The 22,674-nt window shown below is 36.3% G+C and overlaps 1 protein-coding gene across 4 annotated transcripts in view; it reads right to left on the reverse strand.

The window, feature by feature from the left end:
• LOC306850908 (rho guanine nucleotide exchange factor 12-like) overlaps positions 1-22,674 on the reverse strand; it is a 54,707-nt gene that overhangs the window by 7,829 nt on the left and 24,204 nt on the right. For all 4 annotated transcript variants that reach the window (XM_079386867.1, XM_079386865.1, XM_079386868.1 and 1 more), the window contains 25 exons: positions 20,918-21,016; positions 15,366-15,415; positions 15,121-15,178; positions 14,883-15,043; positions 14,635-14,709; positions 14,108-14,218; positions 13,400-13,507; positions 13,125-13,253; positions 12,947-13,045; positions 12,755-12,865; positions 10,981-11,079; positions 10,497-10,539; positions 9,737-9,842; positions 9,506-9,631; positions 8,308-8,340; positions 7,601-7,718; positions 6,923-7,022; positions 5,891-6,106; positions 5,669-5,798; positions 4,495-4,530; positions 3,913-4,055; positions 3,630-3,776; positions 3,461-3,546; positions 3,230-3,355; positions 1,522-1,636 (listed from right to left, as the gene is read on the reverse strand). In XM_079386867.1, the coding sequence (XP_079242993.1) occupies positions 1,522-1,636; positions 3,230-3,355; positions 3,461-3,546; positions 3,630-3,776; positions 3,913-4,055; positions 4,495-4,530; positions 5,669-5,798; positions 5,891-6,106; positions 6,923-7,022; positions 7,601-7,718; positions 8,308-8,340; positions 9,506-9,631; positions 9,737-9,842; positions 10,497-10,539; positions 10,981-11,079; positions 12,755-12,865; positions 12,947-13,045; positions 13,125-13,253; positions 13,400-13,507; positions 14,108-14,218; positions 14,635-14,709; positions 14,883-15,043; positions 15,121-15,178; positions 15,366-15,415; positions 20,918-21,016 (2,625 nt within the window). The remainder of the gene's footprint in view (positions 1-1,521; positions 1,637-3,229; positions 3,356-3,460; positions 3,547-3,629; positions 3,777-3,912; positions 4,056-4,494; positions 4,531-5,668; positions 5,799-5,890; positions 6,107-6,922; positions 7,023-7,600; positions 7,719-8,307; positions 8,341-9,505; positions 9,632-9,736; positions 9,843-10,496; positions 10,540-10,980; positions 11,080-12,754; positions 12,866-12,946; positions 13,046-13,124; positions 13,254-13,399; positions 13,508-14,107; positions 14,219-14,634; positions 14,710-14,882; positions 15,044-15,120; positions 15,179-15,365; positions 15,416-20,917; positions 21,017-22,674) is intronic.

Raw genomic sequence — 22,674 nt, forward strand, 5'->3', positions numbered from 1 at the left:
CTGAGACTATTGCCAAGTGCCAATGAATATGAGGAGAATCACCTCCTCTTTAACCGCTAGTTATACTTTACATTTATTGCCTTCCTCTGACAAGTGAGCCACAATTCAACACGTCTGCCAAATAATGTGAGAGACGCTTTGAAAGTGTGCGGTTCCCGCTTCAGAACATTTCAGAATAATAATGGAGATTTAAGAGCTGGCATAGCTCTAATTTACTAATGGTTGGTGTCCAGCCAGCAAACACTTTTTGAATAGCCAACACAATAAAGGTGAGGGTCTGACTTATTTGTCAAACATATACACACTTCCCTCATACAGGGCCCTCCATAAGTATTGGAACAGTGAAGACAAAATTGCTCTGTTGGCTGTGGAGTCAAGACATTTGCAAATATGATTAAAAGATGAATTAATCCTTAATTTTCCCCAAAATGTAGGGATTGCAAAGGGGGTGACTGGGATCTGTGAAAATTAAAAGATCTTATAAAATCGCGTACAACACGTACAATAAGAAATAAAAACCAAATCTGCATATAGTTGTTTAAAAAAAATCTATATATAATATAGATTTGTATGAACATGTATGCAAATAAGTAATTTTATTAATAAATAAGATTCGTTTATTTTGAAATATTTCAATTTAAAATACGCATTTTATTTGAATATATTTAAATTGTAATTTATGACAGTAATGGCAAAGCTGAAAAAAGTAAAAAATATAGAAAAACTAATAAAAATGACAAAATCTAAATTTAAAATGTATACTGAACACAAAGAAAACTATTCAAAATATTAATAATACTATAATAGTATAAAATATCTTATAAAATGATTTATTTTATAATATTTAAATTTAAAATATTTTTTATGTATTTTTAATATATTTTAAATGGCAATTTCTCACCGTGATGCAAAGCTGAATTTTCAGCATCTGTAGTTCAGTCATCAGTGTCACATGATCCTTTAGAAATCATTCTAATATGCTGATTTGTTGCTCAAGAAAACATTTATTAATGTCTTCTTATCAGTGTTGAAAATAATGGTTGTCTTGAGGTTTTGTACAGAGTTTAAAAAAAAGATAGTCAACTGCATTCAATAACGGAAGTGACTTCCTCAAAATTTTCAGGACTCACAACTGAATTTTTAATGAGTTTAGTTGTTCCAGTCGACAACTAGCTGTCTGTCACATCACTGACATACCTATGGCATGAGGGGAGAGTGTCACAGATCATTTTTTGCTGTCAATCAGCAATGCTATGATTGACAAGCCCTTTCGGGTTACAGAAAATGACAGAACAGATGTTCTCCCTCATTCTCCAACTGTTTTAATTGCACAGGAGAACAGGAGTCACACCTGTTAGTAAACTTGGATGTTAATCTTAAACATTGCCATTTTGTTTTTAAATAATTTTGTGGTGAATTTGGTTTAAATATTGTGTAGAACAAGCATTTATTTAACTTTAATGTAAACCTCACTGCAATGGAATGCTTTAAAAAGAATGGATGCATGAATAAGGAAAATACCTGTGCACTTGGCAATGTTGTCCATCAGTAAGGGGTACTTGGTGAACCTCTGCATCTCTGCAGGGATGATGTCCTTTAGCTGTAATCGTCGACACAGTCGATTGCTTTCAGCCTCCTGCAGATGGTGCAGAGACAATCAAACAAGAAACTGAGGACAACAGTACATGCAAATCCACAACAAAATCCTCCCTAATCTTTTGCATATTTCCTTGTTCTTATGAGTCTACAACATCATGAATAATGCACTTCAGTGTGGGTTTTATTCTTCACTCAAGTGAGAAAGTAATTCTCTGCAAGTCACAACATTGTGATCCGTCAGCAAGGTAACTGGAATCACTAATGTCTTGGTAAACAACCATAATACATCTCTGAAATCTGTAAATATACTGTCACTTCATCAGAGGGATAGTTTAATCAAAAATTAATATACTATCATCATTTATTCACTTTCATATTTTTCCAAATCGGTATGACTTTTGCTTCCGTAGATGACAAAACCTAGTGTTCATGCTGCTCTTTTCCATACCAGATTTGTTATTGTTAACAAAAAATATTTTTTGTTAATTAAAATAAAGCTAAAAAAAAAAATAATAATAATATAAATGAATACTTTTTAAAATTAGATTTAAAAAAATTCAAATTAGAAATGATGCCTTTGGAAACTATCTGAAATACTACTATTAATGAAAATAACACTGAAATAAAAATAAAGTTAAATAGAAATATAGAAAAAACTAATAAAATGTCAAAAAGTACATTAAATTACTAAAACTAAATTTAAAATGAAAACTGAATATATAAAATAAAACCTAATTCAAAATATTAAGTAGGTCATTATTCACAGAAAATGTTCCCCTTTACCCCTGCTCTTATTGGTCATCATTAATTCTCAATACATGAAAAGAGCTGCGGGAACATTCTGCCAAACATCTCCATTTGTCATCTACGGAAGCAAAAGTCATACAGGCTTGGAAAAAAACTTTTCTGTTCCTCAGCAGAAATTCAGTCAGATGGATTTGGAACAACATGGAGGTGAATAAACATCAGCAATTTTGGATGAACTGCTTCTTTAAGATGTGAAAAAGCTATATTTTCTCTAATATACACCTCAAAGGCATAATGAGCATAACAGTGGATTTGACATTTTTACTATACCTTTATGTTCTATGTATCTTTATGTTCTTTTAAACTTTCTATTATCAAACAATACTGAAAAAAATGCATCACAGTTTCAACAAAAATATTAAGGAGCAAAAACCTTATTTTCAACGCTAGTCGTCATAAGAAATGTTTCTTGAGCATCAAATCAGCATATTAGAATGATTTCTGATGGATCATGTGACACTAAAGACTGGAGTAATAATTTTAAAGTTATTTTAAATAATTAATATAATAATATTTAATAATTTACATATTTATAATATAATTATAATGTAAACATTTAATATTATATTTTAAAATATATTTAAGTAGAAAACTGATTGCAATAACGTATTAATTTTAAGTTTTTTTGTTTTATGTTTTTTAATGATGAAATAAATACAGTGTTGATGAGCATAAAGAAACATCTTTCAAAAGATTTTTAAAAAAATCTTACTGACCCCAAAACTTTGAACAGCACTGTATGTCTGTAATGCTCCAAACACAGTCTCTCTCAAGTGAACTGCAGCTCTCACAGCCCTGCGGCCAGTGAGGAGTCTCGACCCACCTGCATGAAGGAGGTGAAACGCTGGTCCTTCTTCTGCCGGGATTTGATGAGCTCCAGGGCGAAGGGCTGGTTACTGCAGAAGGTGCCCACTGCTTGCTTGATCTTCTCCTCCTCTCCACCACTGAACTAGAAAACAACAAGCCAGAGGATTTGTGAGCGCGTGGGAGTCTTATCACCCAGAGAAGATCTTCCACAACGGCCACAGGATACAAGCAAAACAGGAGCCCTTACCCAAGACAGCAACTCATCTCCGATGTGGTCGATGACCGACGACTCGTTCTTCTTGCGTATTGCGGTCATTTGTTCTGCTATCATCACTGAAATTTTAAACAGCAGATGCCGTGATCTGACACGGGGCGGTTTATGAGAATAAAAAAAATTATTGGAAAAAAAAACGTACTGTGCAACTGGACGATTTCCTCCAGGTTGGTGAATATGTTCTTGATGTCAGCAGGGGGCAGTATGTTGTCTCGGGTGAGCTTCTGGTAGAAGACGCTGTCTAGGACCTTCAGCATGCGTACGTGGGCTCGCTCTGTATAGAACAGTTCTGCGAGCATCAGATAGACAGAGTTACTTCAAAAGCAAACCACAAAGCAAAACAGCAGCTCTAACAATGCATTGTGCATGTTAATTCTGACATGCACCTGTCTGATTTATGTAGTCAAAAGCGAACAAGATCGTACCATTAATGACTTCTTGTCTCTTGATCTCATGGGGCGTCAGGCCTGCTAAAACATCACGCCCGACCAGCTGCTGCCAGTTTGGAGGATCTACATCAGAGTAAACATCACTCCCCTGATCATCCTCACTTTGCAGCTCTTCAAACCTGTGAGGGAGGAGATGGTACATAGATTAACACTCTCATTAAGCTCAATGTGTATCTGAATGTGAGAGCTGATTCACAATAAGAGGTCATACACACAGGAAGCTCATCAAAAAGAGGGTTAACACTGTATTCTAACCAATTTTAATGCAAAACATTATGTGAAAAACATTTTATTCCGACTGTGAAACTACTGGTATAATCTCAGCCAATCAGTTGATTTGTGATGCTCAATGTGGTAGATACTTTGAACAAGTAAGACTGCACTATGAGCATGGCAGCCCTGCACAAACTAGAAACCAGGCGGTGGAGAAAATGTCCTTATTACAGCTAGTTAGGGAAAAAAGAAATGGCTTTTATCGATTGTCACTATCATGTTGCTTCTGGTTAGGACACAGTGTGTAGTGTGATGTGGGTGATCGACAGCAGCCAGTGTCTGTACCTTCTACTCAGTTTAGGTGTGCCCCCATCAAGGAGTCTGGAAAACAGGGCATACTTGCTCACTTCACTGACATAAAGTGACCACACTGATATAAAAATCCTGGTATGATACGATGAGTCATTTTATGGATAAGCAAAAAAATGGCTGATATTAATATCATAAAAATAAAAAAATCTACAAATGAACCCAACAACCCAGACAACCCAACATTATGTACAGTTTAAAAAAATGGATATTCATTTTGAGATTTGATGACAATTATATTTAACAGTGTTATTCAATTTGTATTATTTAAAATATGAACTTTAAATGAGTGGCAAAAGTTTTCAAAATGTACAAATAGCAAAAATGAGCATGCACAATTAAATACTCTATATCAATCGATACAAATAGAAAAAAAAAAAAAAAAAGACAGACAAAGAAAAGAAAACCCCTAGTATCTACCGATAATTGATACAATAGTATCCTTAAAGGGATAGTTCACCCAAAAATGAAAATTACCCCATGATTTACTCACCCTCAAGCCATCCTGTGTGTATATGACTTTCTTCTTTCAAACAAATACAATCAGAGTTATATTAAAAATGCATTGCTTCATTTCAAGAAAGCCTTTATTCAGCTGTGGGGAGTACTTTTTATGATGGATGGACACACTGTTTTGGGCTTCAAAATCTCGATCACCATTCACTGCCATTATAAAGCTTGAAAGAGCCAGGACATTTTTTTCATATAACTCTGATTGTATTCATCTGAAAGAAGAAAGTCATATATACAGAGGATGGCTTGAGGCTAAGTAAATCATGAAGTAATTTTCATTTTTTGGGGGAACTATCCCTTTAACATAGTGAGAAAAGAAGTTGAAGAATTAGTGATTGATGCTAAAAGGCGTGGTCACATTAGTGAAATTTCAACAAAATTTAGCTGGCAGTGAAAAAAAAAAAGAAAAAAAAGTCCATTGTCAAGAGTGTAGAGATGCATGAAGTACCTTTTCTGCACTCATGTGATACATTAGTCACAACTGCGGACATATCTACTGAAATGGCTGTATTCTTCTGACAAAATTTTGCAAAACAACAGTAAATGTGACCACGTGTTGAGACAGATCAAGACCACGTTAAGAAATATGTGAGAAATAAAAACACATGCTTTGCTGGATAAGCTTTTAAACATGCACCTGTCTCCATCTTCATCTAGCTGTTCCATGTTGTATGGGATGTAGTCACAGGGTGGGTAGATGCTGTCCAGCACATCTCCAGACTGCAGCCCATCACTGAGCCGGGGAACCACCGCAGACAGGCTCATACCTGAGCACACAGAAGAGCCATTTTCAGACGGCATGTCCAGGAAATGAAAAGAACGATCACTCAGATGAATGAGATGGAGATGCAGTACTCACTAAACTCCGGATCCCTGCCTGAGGGGTCTGACGGTGAGCCGTAAGAGGCGCTGAAGGGGGGAGAGGTGATCAGACTCGGGCTCTGTAGGAGGTCTGAGCCCTCACTCGACTGACTGCCCCGCAGACGTCCACCCTCTATCAGCTCTGACCCGCCCAAAGCTGGCTGAGACATCTGCTTCTGAGGCCGATGCTTGATGTTGTCCCCGGCCCTCCCAGCTGCTCAAACACACACCAAACAAGATTTGCCATCAACATGAATCTTTCACAACCCAGAGGAAGGAAAGCAAAATGAGGGCAAGTCTTCTGCTTTTAGAATTTGCCAGGAATCACAAGCTTTCAGGCCTAACATTAACTACACTACCAAAAGTTTGTGGTCAATTTTTTTAATGTTTTTGAAAGTCTAGAAATATCAAAAGAATATCATTTATTTGATATTAAAATAAATCTATTTATTTATCTATATAATCTATAAAATGTTCTGTCACCTTTGATCAATACTTGCTAAATTAAAGCAGTGCTTTTGTCAAAATTTTGAACGGTAGTGTATATTTGACTGCAGAATTAACATATTTTAACAAATGCAGACAGAGTTTCAACATGTTTACTGAAAACAAACAAAAAACAAGCCAAGCCTACTAATATTTCTGTTTTTAATTAAATAACATCAAAGACAGTTTCATAGCTATAAACAATACATGTCCAGTACATTTTTTTTCAAACCAGCCAGTGGTTAATACTGGATTTGAATCCACAAAAAAGTTCAAAGCCTTAAGAAAAAAAGCCTGTGTCTTCAATAGCTGCATGTTGTAGAACTTTGCAATAGACCAGGGGTCACCAAACTTGTTCCTGGAGGACCGGTGTCCTGCAGAGTTTAGCTCCAACCCTAATCAAACACACCTGAACCAGCTAATCAAGGTCTTGCTTGGTATACTTGAAACTTCCAAGGCAGGTGTGTTGAGGCAAGTTGGACCTAAACTCTGCAGGACACCGGCCCTCTAAGACTGAGTGTGGTGACCCCTGCATTAGACTTACATGGTACTGAATCGACGCGACTGGGCCAACGTGTGGGCACCCGGATGGGAAAGCGAGGCCTTTTGAGTTTCTCCTCCCCTTCCTTCTCTATTTTGCTTTTCTGTTAAGGAAGAATAAAACGACAATCCTCAGGGTAACGACTTTGCTATGGGAAGACTGAGAAGACAACTGCTTTGTTCCATAAGCTAGTAAACTGCCTACAGAGGGAGTAATTCAGACATTATAAGCGTGCTCCGGACATGAAGGCATCACAATTATGCCACACTAATTACGTATCGTTTACATAACATGCTAAATTGCACAATACATACAAGATGAGAAAAATGTTCATTATAAATGGATTGCATGGATCGTGTTCATGCATTTACATCAAATCAATGTGATTCCATTGGGTTCAACATGACCACATGTAGTAAAATATTTAAAAAGGTAATTGTAAAACCAAAAAAAGACATCAATTTGTGTGCGCTATCCATTTTTATATTTATTAGATTAATATGCTAACATGAAACTATACTTCTGTCAAAGTATTTTACAAAGAACGTTCCAAATCAGTCAAAAGAAATTCCATTAGAATGTTCCCTCAGAAGGTAACTGCCTATGTAGACAGCAAGTCAGGTTTTGGAACAGAGTTGCGTGGTCGTGTTGTGAAAATGTGAGGTTTCAGAAAACACATACTCTTAGTTTGGAAGGAAGAAAATTAATTCGAACTCGTTTGGACTCCAGGTTTCGTTGCTCTTTCACTCGAACTCCGAGATGCTTCATGTACATAAAGATCACATACTGTATGGTGTTGCTGGAAAAGACAAAACTGTGTATTAGGGTTGAATTGAACTCTTTTCTCACTCCCTGTCCAAGCTTAGTAACTAGAGCACAGCATTGAGCATCGAAGTCTTTCATTTCCTAATTTAGATTTGAGTCTCCGAGGGATGTGTTGTGCCGGTTGAGTGCTGTTGGCTGTATGTGGCCAACTCCTTCTGTTCCACATGACTCCAATCTTATTGTGCCTTCTGCCATATGTCTCATATAACTCACGTGCACACGCGCACAAGTTCACCATCTATCTTCTCACATATGTCCTGTACATTCATAAATCATACAGGCTTGTGGTGTTTCCATATGGCATCTCAAATATGTTTGCCTACACTATGGTAAATGAGGAGTAGGAAATGCATGAAGATTAGAAATCTCATTAAGTTGCTCTGTTCTGCAGCATCTTGCATTTGTGTCAAGTGCCAATATGCTGGCGTACCCCAGGCTGGCAATATACAAACAAATCTAACGCAACATCTTTACGCACGATCAAATAACCCTCATCTTTAATGTCTTTATTGTCAATCATTATGGATGAGGTTTGCCGGAAGGAAAACATGAAAAATTCTCACAATTTCTCCTCTTCTGCGGGTTGTGAAGTCAACCTGAAAGAGACAGATGGAGAACAGTCGCTGAGCAGACTTTCTTGAGTATGTGGAGTAGAATATTCAAAATATATTTTGACATTTACATATTTTTCTCTGAAAACCGTTAAATAAGTTAAAATGTTGAACAAAAACGCTAAATATTTTTTTATTTAGCAATATAAGCAAATCATTTCTCAAAATGTTTTTAGTCTATTGACAATATCTATGGTATTTATCAATTTGCAATGAAATAGATAAATTAAAGAGCCAAAATTATTTCAAAACAATATAGCCACATTTATATTAAACAATATAGCTAAATAATTTCTATTTTTTTTGTCTATTGACAATATTACATTTTAATTCTGATATTTATGTATTTGCTCTGAAACATAAAACATGCTATACGTGTGATGATAATATAGATAAATACTTATTATTTAGCAAAATAGCTAAATCTTTTTTTCTGTCTATTGACTTGATTTGTATTTTTGAAATACATAAATAAAACTCTTAAATAAAGGGTGATAATACATTATATTTTTATCCATTTTAAGATTTTTTATCATCATTTAAATCTTAGCCAAACAGCCATTGAAGCCAAGAAGATTCAGAACAAATATTTAATTATATATGTATATTAATTAGTGCTGTCAAATGATTAATTGCATCCAAAATAAAAAAGTTTTTATTTACGCAATATATGTGTGTACTGTGTATATTTGTTATGTATATATAAAGACACACACATGCATATATATATATATATATATATAGAACAATATGTTGTTTATATATTAAATATATTTATATAAATTATAAGTTATATTCATATAAATATATACATGTAAATAAGTACATATTTTCAAAATATATACTGTATGTGTGTGTATTTATATATACATAATTAATATACACAGTACACACACATTATATAATCAAAAACTTATTTTGGATGCGATTAATCATTTGACAGCACTAATATTAATACATATTATTCATGATTCAAATTATAACATTTTTGCAACTGAAGATTAAATCATACCTATTATTGATGGCTGTCATACCAAGACTATGAAAGATTGCAAAACTAGACTATTGTCACGAATGTCAAGAAAAAAATTAATGGCCAAATAAAAAGTATATAGCTTTGTTTAATAAGTATTGTGTGTGTGATTCTCACAGAACGTCATCTATCTTGGAGAGGATGTGTTCAGCGCAAGATCTCTCTCTCTCTAGAGCCAGCTGTTCAGAGTCCAGACGAGACAGCTTTACATCAGCCAGGGTCAAGCCCATACTGCGCTTCTGCCTGTAAGAGCGGATGCAGTTGTTTTGTACGTGTTATTTTCAATCTGAAGGAGTGCAACGTGGCAGCACAGGTTAGTGATGAAATGAGAATGTCTATATTCCTGACCTGAAGTCCTCCAAGTTTCTCTGTACATCCGGAAGGAGAGTTTCCTGCATTGTCTGTATATATTGCCTGTGTAATTCCTCTGGAATCAGCTCTGGTCTCCGCCGCTCTGACAACATATAGACACAAAAAATTAGTAGTCACGTTTCATTTTTTAGTATGTTTATTGAGCAAATCCTCATGGAACCACTAGCTGATCCAGAAATCTAGGTTATATCAAGCTTTACTATCTTTGTGACAATGCTGACAATGTCAGACTCATAATAGAAAAAAAATTGTTTTTACTAAAAAATTTATTAATAATTGCTTTAGACAAACCAGAATCTTATTTAAAAGAAAACACTTTGCATGATTTAGAAAACAATTTTCAATTGAGGACATCCTCAAATGTCCCCAAAGGATAATTCTGGCCCAAATTATAGCTAGGTACATACAAAACAAAAACAATTCTCACAAATACACACCAATACATGACCAGTAAACAACCTGCATGAACAGAAACGGCATCAGAATGCGTCACTAAACATGTTGCCTTTTCAATCAAATGTCAACATGACACGGGCAGAGTGACCAAGTCCTTCAGAGCCTAAATCCATAATTACATGAAGAGTCAACATGAATGTTAAACAGGATTTGTGCTTTCTGAACAATTGCAGGTTTCCCACCGAGGGCTGAGAAATGATTATGTGGTTGGATGTTGAAATGAATACACAAACAACAGTGCGAGGGTGAGAACGATGCTTCTAAAATTAACTGTGCTTACCGAGCTCAGAGGAGATGGATTCAGGCACAGCGACTTTCAAATTCTGTTGAATAAAAATAATAAATTAAAAAGGGCTTTCTGACAAAAGCAAAACAACAACAAACCCTACAATAACAAGGTAAAAAAACAGCAGAGCTGTGGGAAAAGATATGCACAAGTTCAAAATGAACTACCCGTCCATCAAGACAGCAAAGTTTGCTGCAGGGAAGACGCGCACCCAATCACAAACACACACGGAATTCAAGAACAACAATATGCGATGACCGTGGAGGTAAAAGGTTGTCTAAGAGCGTGTTTGCTTCCTGACCCTGAGGGTGCTGGGAAAGGAGTAACCCTCCACACACCTCTCAGGACAAAAGGCACAGTTGATCTGGGTGGATACAGGCTTTTGCCTCAACTTGCCCGCAGACCAAATGATACCAAGGCAGAGCAGACAATGACGGGTTTGAACGAGAAGAGATGAGGTGTGAAAAGCTCCACTTACTGCCCCCCGGTCTATGAAGAACGTCAAGAAGTCCATGAAGATCCGCCGTGTTTCTTTGGAGTTGGTCTGTTTGTAGAGGTCAGCGTACAGGTAGCAGAGCTGTGGAGGGAAGTGAGATAAAGAGCAATAAGTGTGTAAGTAGCAGTGATAAACAGCAATTTGAGAAAGATTTGTGAATATGTTTGCCTGATTTAAATGTAAAACATTACTGATGATACCGATATAGTCACCAATAAACACTATGTTTCAAATATTTGGGGTCAGGAGTTTTTTTTATTATTAATAATTTCATCCAGCAAGGATGTAAAAAAAAACTGATCAAATTGACAGAAAAGATATACGTCACAAAAGATTTCTATTTCAAATTTCAAAGTGACATTTTCAACATTGATGTTTTTTTTTTAAGATTTATTTTTGGCGTTTTTGCCTTTTATTTGAAAGGACAGTAGTTAGACAGGAAACGAAGTTGTAGACAGAGAGGGGTGGGGGGTGTCAGGACAGGTCTGCGAGCCGGGACTCGATCACGGGACGCCCGAAGGCAGCGCTGCCCACGAGGCTATCAGCACAGACATAAAAAAAGTTTTTTTGAACAGCAGTTTATCTTTATCCATAATATTAATATGGGTGGGAGAAAAAACAAAACAAACAAACAAAAAAAACATGGAGGATCAAACCTCTTCCAGAATTCACCTTCACGTTTTGAATCCCAAGCGTGGAAACACTTTGGATTTTACACACTGCTGGGAAAACATGACTAAAACGGTGTGCAAAGTAACATAGCACATTATTTTAGTTCAGAAAGTATTTTTTCAACTCATTTTGTTGAACATTTGACTATCAGATTCATGTGCAAGTTCAGGGCTTTGGTACTATGTTAAAGTTTCATGGTTCAAGGTACTTTAAATATACGCTGTGTATGCTCCTGTAATAAAAGTTCAGAAAGATGTGATGCATTGTTTTTGTTAATATGACTCATCATCTGGTTACAGTCTATTTTAAGGGTATAATCAAGTATTTCAACTTTTTCCCATGGTCTAGAGTTAAAAACAAAAATCGCAACACATAGCAATATCGAATCGCAATACTTGTAGAATCGAAATTCTTAAAATCACAAAACATATCATATCGGCACCCAAGTATCGCAATAGTGTTGAGAGGTAGGTGTATCGTCCCATCCCTAAACAGTAGTGTATCTTTATCCATAACTCTATAACTTTGCTCAAACAGGCATCCAAACAGTTTTTTCCTTCCCATTTTGACTATTTAACTAAATTTTGTTTAGTTTTTGTTTTTATTAAATTCTTACATTTTTGAAATTTGATTAAAAAATTATTTTTGTCAGTGCATCTTAACCCAAACATGCACTTTGGATTTTTGAGTGGTTTATTGTGCTTTCATTGTGCAACTGGTTGTTACATCAGAGACATGCATGAAGATTTTTTTTAACAATGTTTTCTTAAATTAATGCATGTGGATCTCCAGCTCATGAAAAGCATAATCAAAGGCAAAACAATTTAAATTCTCACATATGGTGAACAGAATCTATGCAGGCATGCTTATAGTTAAAAAAATTGGTCTAAAAAAAAAAAAAAAAAACTGATTAAAGCAAAAATCTTAATCCAAAATCTAATCACTTCTTCAAAACAACTCTGTGAGACTCCTTTTGTCTGTTTTATTGCCTTTCAGGAGAAAACCATAAATCTGATTGCTTAGAAAGAATGATCAATAGTCTTGCTTGCCTTAGCAAGCACTGCTAATTACTGCTGGAACTCACCAGAGGTGCAGGGTCAAACTGAGAGATCACATGGTGCAGGAAGGCAGCAAGATGAGCGGGGCGAGTCTTGAGCAGCTCGATACTCTGGAAGCAGCTGCACTGTCCGTTCACCTGAGACACATCAGATCTGGTTAAAGAGGCAGGTGACCAAGACCAAGCTCCCTGCAACTGAGAGAAAGGAACTAAAAATACCTGCTCCTGCTCAGTGTCAAATTCATCATCTTCAGCTGCAATGATCTCTGAAGCCAGGCGGGAGGGTGGGCTCCCTATGGTGGATGAGAAACGAGAATCCTACGGGAAGTAGAGAGGTGTGACAATCATGCTCATCAGAAATCAGGCAGAAAGGTCTGACAAAAGTAATGGTTCTCACCAGGTCGGAGCCGTCCTCAACCTCAGGGGAGGGGCAGGAGTTGAGGCTATCCCTGGGGGTGCTCTTCGGACTAGAACAGTTGGATTCCCTTTGGCTCTCTGGAGAGGCTGGGTAGAACCGGCGCGGGACCTGTACATCACACACCATAAACACAATTAATTACACCACAGGGAAGCAAGGAACAAGAGGCACCGAGTACACTCGTGATAAGTGCCACTGTTTAAATGACATCAGTGAAGATATCTCAAAGAAAAGAGAACGCAGTGTACACTTACAGATGACACTGAACTTCCACTCCAGAAACCCTCCGGACTGAAATCTCCCTTATACTGATCCTCATCCACACAACAGCCATCTTCACTGTTCCTGAGACACAGACTCTCCTAAAGCACAGATTTAAAGTCAATACATGTGCGCATAATTCAAAGCTATTCAATTCATCAATATATTGATTCAAGATCTTTTGAAACTAACATAATTTCTAATTAATGGTCAAGCTATATATCAATATAGAATATATCTGAAGACTGTTTGCCTAAAATTGATCGCTTAAAGAAACAAGTGGAAGCTGCTATTACCCAAAAATACTATTATAATTTTTAGCAATTCAAAGGTTTTTAAATAATATTGTGAAATATTACTATTTAACATGTAATCTTTTTTATTTGCATATATTAAATACATTTTATAATTATATACAATTTTAAAATGTAACTTATTCCTGTTATGCAAAGCTGAATTTGACATATGATCCTCCAATAATCATTTTAATATGCTGATTTGGTACTCATTTCTTATTATTATCATCAATATATCAAATGATGAAAACGGTTGGGCTAACTTTAATATCATATAATATAAAAATATTTATAATCAAACAATCTATCTCTCTAGCTATATGCAAATCGGTTGACCAGTCCCTAACAGTGTATTACTGATGCTTTGAATATGAATATAATTTAAACTGGTCAGAAATGTCATACATGTGTAGCCCTGTTAAGCTGGCCCTGCTGATGTGGAATGTGCTTCTTGGCTTCCTGGATATCCCGTAGTGGTTTGGGTGTAGGAGTTCTGCTGTAGTCCTCCTTCAGTCCCTAAAGAAGATACATTTTCATATATTATATAATCAGATCTGGTACACACACAGTCAAAGGTTAACAAACGAGTATAACCCTAACAACTTGTTGCTCTGCTCTGTTAAAGTCTACTTCTGTGCTGCTCTCCAAGACAATGAGAAGGACAGATCTTTGTTTACAAGAAATGTGAAGTTGGTAACTGTGTTGAAACATAGTGGGAGGATTCTTAAGTCTAGCCTCTCACTTATCAGCTATACTAAAGTTCTAAATTACCTCCCAACAGGAAAGGCCTCATTCTTATCAACTTAAGTCATACTGCAACAATACAGCTCTGTAACTCAACACTTTACTGACAGGCACACTTTGTGAAATTGAAAGCAGCATTTGTGCCCACTTTAAACCAGCAGTTTTGAGTTTGATATTTTGATTCTGACCTGTATGTCCTGTTGCTCTTTGGACACCATCCTCTTGTTGTCCATTCTTTGGTTGAGTGGAGCACTGTTCTCTTCCTATGTAGGGTTGGGTTGACAAACGACAAGGAGGAGCAAATAATACATTTTGATTACGTAATTTAATTGGAGGAGAGATATAAGGAAGTGAACTTACAACAAATAAAGACAAATTGAAAAACAAAACAAAATCAGATGGGAAAACAATTTGCAGGAAGGTATGGGCATCTTACCCATGATATCAGAGAAGAGGAAGTGCGTTCTGCTGCATTGTAAGAGTTGGGAGATGTAACATAACCCCCAGGTGACCCGAGACCCAGGTCTACCTCAGAGAGGGGGATCTGGGGCAACCCAGGAGGCCGGCCTAATACTGTGAGGGCCACATATGAGCCGGCTGTGAAGAACAAATTTTGAGTTTTGGTCAGCGGTGGAAACATGTCGTCTTTACCCAAGCAAATGATTTATACTCACATTTGATTAATTTCACCACTTCAACATGGTTCGACTGAGTCACCAATGTCCCGTTCACCTAAAGCAGAGAAGACAAATATTAAAATGCAATATACTCTGACTATAAAACCATATACATGTGAGTTCTCTTATACAGATGAGGTCATTTTGTGACCAGCAGGTGGCAGAATAGACAGATGCTGAAATGCAGTGGTGAAGAGAGTTGGCAGTGAGAAATACAGCTCTTGCATCTGTAAGCGTCTCACCTTAATGATCCTGTCCCCCGTCTGAACACCTGCACGCATTGCAGCGCCATCTACCAAAAGACAGGAGACAATTATGACGATGATGAATTGAAAGCATTTTCTGGTGCAGTGGGTGGTTGCCAGAGTGCTGCCATCTGGTTGCTAAGAGGATCTGAGTGGTTTTTCAGCACATTGCTATGTGGTTTATGTGCTCCATTTATACTGCACACAAATTGGTTTTCACTGTCATTTTGCAAATGATGAAACCTCCATTTTGGGTATTCATGCATTTGCGTCTCATGTAAACATGTTCACCCGATCACGATTCACTACAATGTCATGTAGTTAAAAACTTTGAGAAAACGGAGCAATTATGAGTGTACTTCTAGAGAATATTCCACACAGTATGACTTTCAGACTAAGATCAAAAAAAGTTTTGTAAATTCCCCATATATTTAGATATATTTATGCTGTTCATGCTTAAAAAATGAGTAAGTTGAGTAACATGCACAATTTTTTTTGCCCCCTAATGGTCAAAGCTTATAGACTTCAGTCAGGGAAGACGCCATATTGAATTTTATTCGGTAGAAAACAAAATCGTGAGGGACACACTTACATTCTTTAGAAAGACATGCAAACTATTTAACCCTCTGGTTGTGTTCGGGTCAAATTCACCTGAAATTTTTTTTCTTTTTCCTGAAAATACTAGTTAACATTATCGCATTGGACTCAAACTTATTGACTTTGCGCACATAGGGTACAAGTATTTCTCATAAATTTTTTTAGAATTTTCGTAATTTTTTGTGGGTTTTATTTCACCTAGTCACACTCGTTGTGTTCCCGGTCAAAAATGACCGGACTCCGAACAACTGCTTATAAATCTGTCATTATGCTATATTATCACTAAATATTGGATTCATTCTTTTTGTCAACTTGTTTTCTTTCATTTAGGACTGGTTTTGTGTTTCTATTTGCTTCTGATTAATCGTAAGCCTCATTTATCCGAGAGTAGGCACCTAATTTTTTGAGTGAAAAAAACATTTTTTATGAATAATTTTCACAATATTAAACAAAAAATTATAAAAATTTGCACTGTTTCTCACACTAGTGTACTTTAATGTTTAATCAGGAAGTTTGCTTTTAAATGCTTTTATTTTGTACAAAATTGCAAAAAGTCACACTCGTGGTGTTCCCGGTCAAAAATGACCGGACTCCAAACAACTGCTTATAAATCTGTCAATATACTATATTATCACAAAATATTGGATTCAATCTTTTTGTCAACTTGTTTTCTTTCATTTAGGACTGGTTTTGTGTTTCTATTTGCATCCGATTAATCGTAGGCCTCATTTATCTGAAAGTAGGCACCTCATTTTTTGAGTGAAAAAAGCATTTTTTATGAATAATTTTCACAATATGAGAGAAAAAATTATGAAAATTTGCACTGTTTCTCACACTAGTGTACTTTAATGTTTAATCAAGAAGTTTGCTTTTAAATGCTTTTATTTTGTACAAAATTGCACAAAGTAACACTTGTCAAAAATTGCCGGCCATTGAAAGTGAATGGGGAAGAATAAAAGAAACAACTAGTGTTCAGGAGCATGTTGTGCTTGCAAACAAAGACCTTGGACCTTTGCATGTGTGGATGCATTTATACTCAAGCTATCACACACACACATGCGCACACACGCACGCGCACACACACACACACACCCATCCATCCATGCATACAAACTATTTTATTACACCTATTTCATCCTACCCTGAACTGCATGCAATATCCTTTTATGAATAAAAAAGGATCTCTCTCTCTCTCACACACACACACACACACACACACACACATGCTCAGACTGCCTTGTCTTTAGCCTGCATTGACCTCAAAAATAATCTTTTCTTTCACCACATATTCTAGACTACAGAGCCCCTTAGAGCTCATGGTGGTGGAAAGATTTCGGGGTGGGTGAAAAAAATTTGGGGTGGGAGGAAAAAATATTTTTCAAATCTTTTGCGTTCTCTCGCAAAGATGTTTGCGTTCTCTCGCAAAGATGTTTGCGTTCTCTCGCAAAACTTTGTGTTCTCTCGCAAAGATGTTTGTGTTCTCTCGCAAAACTTTGTGTTCTCTCGCAAAGATGTTTGTGTTCTCTCGCAAAGATGTTTGCGTTCTCTCGCAAAACTTTGTGTTCTCTCGCAAAGATGTTTGCGTTCTCTCGCAAAACTTTGTGTTCTCTCGCAAAGATGTTTGTGTTCTCTCGCAAAGATGTTTGCGTTCTCTCGCAAAACTTTGTGTTCTCTCGCAAAGATGTTTGCGTTCTCTCGCAAAACTTTGTGTTCTCTCGCAAAGATGTTTGCGTTCTCTCGCAAAGATGTTTGCGTTCTCTCGCAAAGATGTTTGCGTTCTCTCGCAAAACTTTGTGTTCTCTCGCAAAGATGTTTGCGTTCTCTCGCAAAGATGTTTGCGTTCTCTCGCAAAACTTTGTGTTCTCTCGCAAAGATGTTTGCGTTCTCTCGCAAAGATGTTTGCGTTCTCTCGCAAAGATGTTTGCGTTCTCTCGCAAAACTTTGTGTTCTCTCGCAAAGATGTTTGCGTTCTCTCGCAAAGATGTTTGCGTTCTCTCGCAAAGATGTTTGCGTTCTCTCGCAAAACTTTGTGTTCTCTCGCAAAGATGTTTGCGTTCTCTCGCAAAGATGTTTGCGTTCTCTCGCAAAGATGTTTGCTTTCTCTCGCAAAACTTTGCGTTCTCTTGCAAATATGTACGCAAAGTTTTGCGAGGGAACGCAAACATCTTTGCGAGAGAATGCAAAGTTTTGCGAGGGAACGCAAACATCTTTGCGAGAGAATGCAAAGTTTTGCAAGGGAACGCAAAAGATTTGAAAAATATTTTTTCCTCCCACCCCGATTTTTTTTCACCCACCCCGAAATCTTTCCACCACCATGAGCTCTAAGCGGCTCCGTACTAGACAAAACATTATGACAATATGTTTAGAGGCTTTCGTGTTCTCTCAGAGTAAACAAAAGTTTACAATTAAATGCTAGAGCATACAAATGCCTCACAGTGCCTTGCTTGTCATTTACACGAGGAAGAGACAACTGAAGAAGAATTTTACAGTGACGATGCATTGCAAGATATATTGGAAGATAAAAATATCACTGGACAAGCTGAAAACCTTGCAACAACTGAAAATAAGCAATCTTCTGATTTTGAGGACCCAGCTGAAGTTGATGTAACGTTCTGGTCGAGGGATGGAAAAAAAAAGATTATTTTGAAGTCAATGCAGGCCAAAGACAAGGCAGTTTGAGCATTTGTGTGCATTGTGTGTGTGAGAGAGAGAGTTATAATATGAGATTCATAAAAGCATATTGCATACAGTTCAGGGTAGGATGAAATAGGTGTAATACAATAGTTTGTATGCATAGATGTGTGTGTGTGTGTGTGTGTGTGTGTGTGTGTGTGTGTGATAGCGTGAGTATACATGCACGCACTGGTCCAAGGCATTTATGTTTGCAAGCACAACATGCTCCTGAACACTAGTTGTTTCTTTCATTCTTCCCCATTCACTTTCAATGGCCGGCCATTTTTGACAAGTGTTACTTTGTGCAATTTTGTACAAAATAAAAGCATTTAAAAGCAAACTTCCTGATTAAACATTAAAGCACACTAGTGTGAGAAACAGTGCAAATTTTCATAATTTTTTCTCTCATATTGTGAAAATTATTCATAAAAAATAATTTTTTCACTCAAAAAATGAGGTACCTACTTTCAGATAAATGAGGCCTACGATTAATCGGATGCAAATAGAAACACAAAACCAGTCCTAAATGAAAGAAAACAAGTTGACAAAAAGATTGAATCCAATATTTAGTGATAATATAGCATATTGACAGATTTATAAGCAGTTGTTTGGAGTCCGGTCATTTTTGACCGGGAACACCACGAGTGTGACTTTTTGCAATTTTGTACAAAATAAAAGCATTTAAAAGCAAACTTCCTGATTAAACATTAAAGTACACTAGTGTGAGAAACAGTGCAAATTTTTATAATTTTTTGTTTAATATTGTGAAAATTATTCATAAAAAATTTTTTTTTCACTCAAAAAATGAGGTACCTACTCTCGGATAAATGAGGCTTATGATTAATCAGAAGCAAATAGAAACACAAAACCAGTCCTAAATGAAAGAAAACAAGTTGACAAAAAGATTGAATCCAATATTTGGTGATAATATAGCATAATGACAGATTTATAAGCAGTTGTTTGGAGTCCGGTCATTTTTGACCGGGAACACCACGAGTGTGACTTTTTGCAATTTTGTACAAAATAAAAGCATTTAAAAGCAAACTTCCTGATTAAACATTAAAGCACACTAGTGTGAGAAACAGTGCAAAGTTTCATAATTTTGTCTCTCATATTGTAAAAATTATTCATAAAAAATTATTTTTTCACTCAAAAAATTAGGTACCTACTTTCAGATAAATGAGGCCTACGATTAATCGGATGCAAATAGAAACACAAAACCAGTCCTAAATGAAAGAAAACAAGTTGACAAAAAGATTGAATCCAATATTTGGTGATAATATAGCATATTGACAGATTTATAAGCAGTTGTTCGGAGTCCGGTCATTTTTGACCGGGAACACCACGAGTGTGACTTCTTGCAATTTTGTACAAAATAAAAGCATTTAAAAGCAAACTTCCTGATTAAACATTAAAGTACACTAGTGTGAGAAACAGTGCAAAATTTTATAATTTTTTGTTTAATATTGTGAAAATTATTCATAAAAAATGCTTTTTTCACTCAAAAAATGAGGTACCTACTCTCGGATAAATGAGGCCTACGATTAAACAGAAGCAAATAGAAACACAAAACCAGTCCTAAATGAAAGAAAACAAGTTGACAAAAAGATTGAATCCAATATTTGGTGATAATATAGCATAATGACAGATTTATAAGCAGTTGTTTGGAGTCCGGTCATTTTTGACCGGTAACACAAAAGGCGTGACCGGAGTCCGAACACAACCAGAGGGTTAAATTTTCACAAACTCAAATGTTGGTTGTATTTAAATTTATTGCCATAATCAGCTTCAGATTTAACATTCAACAATATAATACAACATAAAAAAATAAAAAATAAAAAATTAAACGTAATATTTATCTTTAAATATACTTGTGAAAAAAAAAAAAAAAAAAAACTGTAAATGTTTAAGAGTCCATTTTACAAAACGAGTCCTTCCAAATTTTCACAACTCAAAACACTGAAAACTGTTTTATAATTTTGTCTACTGAAATGTTTTTGGAAAGTTAAACAATTGTCTGCAGTACAGTCGGTACACTCCTGTCAAATTAAATGTGTTTATATAATATATATAATGTTGATTTAATGTATTTGCAGCCCTGCTTCTCTTTTATAATGCTTTAGGTGTCCTCTTGGTCCTGCTCAGAGCACATCAGCTCCATTTCTGAACTGCAGCCAAGTTTGATCAAGTCTGGGAAGGGGAGAGTCTCGACAGATGCCCACAGAAGATGATGTGGGTGGAGCCAGAAAGACAGACAGTATGATAGACTGGCATCTTACCCTGTTTGACGAGCTGCACGAAAACAGGGTTGTCCCCACTGACGGTCAGCCCAAAGCCATTCTCATCTTTCTGAATGATCACGCATCTCTGAACCAGCCCTGGAGAAAGGGAGAGAACAAGAAATTGAGCTATGAAGGTGCTATGAAAATGATTTTACTGGATTGCCAATGTCTTTATTAAAGCATTCATCAGGAGAGGCCTATCAAAGCAAATTACAGTAACAATGACTCCAATACCCGATCGAACTGACAGGGTAAGTAAGTGCAGTCACAGGCATAAAGTACTTGGCAATATAAACTGAAGAGTTGTGAAATGAGCGCATCAATCTTGCAATTCACTTAAAATCTAGCCCCGTTCCCAGAATAATAGAAAGATTCAAGAAATGATGAGAGCAGTGGAGCCGTGGGTTATCACGGTCATCTAATGCTGCAGTGTGAGAGATGGGCCTACTTTCAAAACTGATAGCTCATCAGATCTGAAAACAAAAGCCGCAGTTCTCAGATCACAGAAATTAATATGAACTGCTCAAACAGTCACACACAGATGTAATATACCCCCAACTCTTCAAGAAATATTGCAGTTTAAACATGACAAAGCTACAGTCAAGTATTGTTTTCAACAGAGTAATGAGCTTCCTTGTAAACAGTGCTTTACATATAGTTATAAACCCATACCTTTCTCATATCCTTGAATGTATCGTGAAAATTACTTGATCTAAATGGTCATGACTGAATTTGAAAAGACTGAATTTAAAAAGAACAGGTAATTGACTATATTACATGCTAACCCATGTAATCCAGTGTTATGGATATACTTCTGAAACAGGGTGATCCAGGGCTATGATTCCAAGTGCATTACTGTAAACATGTTTTTCATAAGTCATTTTAATTTGACTATTTACTAATTTATTTATTTTCTGGCTAAGTGGACACCATACAGACGCTGTCTCTGTCAGATTTAACCCCCCAAATTACAACTAATTATATAACAAAAAAATCATGAATTCAACATTTTCTGGAGTTAACTCAATAATAATAGTTTATTTGTTATAAAATAAATGTTCAAATAAAAACTGTTCTTTAGATAATTCAACAAAGAATACTGAAAAGAAATGCATTATGGTTTCTACAAAAATGTTATAGGGACAGTTCACCCAAAAATGAAAATTCTGTCATTAATTACACACCTTCACATCTTTCCAAACCCGACCTTCGTTCATCTTTGGAACACAAATTAAGATATTTTTGAGGAAATCCGAGAGCTTTCTGACCCTCCATAGACAGCAATGCAACTACCAAGTTCAAGGTTCAGAAAGGTTGTAAGGACATCAATAGAATAGTCCATTTGACATCAGTGGTTCAACCTTAATTTTATGAAGCTATGAGAATGCTTTTTGTGAGCAAAGAAAACAAAAAATAAAGACTTTTTTTAACAATTTTTTCGACGCGCGTTCACAAGAGTACCTCGACGTATGTGTGTGATGCTGCTGATACAGGAGCCGTGCATAACCTGTCGTAGAACCTGGATGCGCTGCACCTTGTTTATAATCAGAGGATGAGGCACACTGTACATAAAACAGTCTTAGTAAACACGTCTGAAGATTTCATCAGAGGATGACTTGCAATTTTACTTTTTCAACCAGGATATACAGACGATGAACTAAGAGAGATGGACATTCTATGTCAGAACACTGGCTCCAGTGTCAGCAGCACCACACACACACACACACACACACACACACACGTGTCGAGGTACT

Source organism: Barbus barbus, assembly GCF_936440315.1.
Source record: "Barbus barbus genome assembly, chromosome: 31".
Taxonomy (NCBI): Eukaryota; Metazoa; Chordata; class Actinopteri; order Cypriniformes; family Cyprinidae; genus Barbus; species Barbus barbus.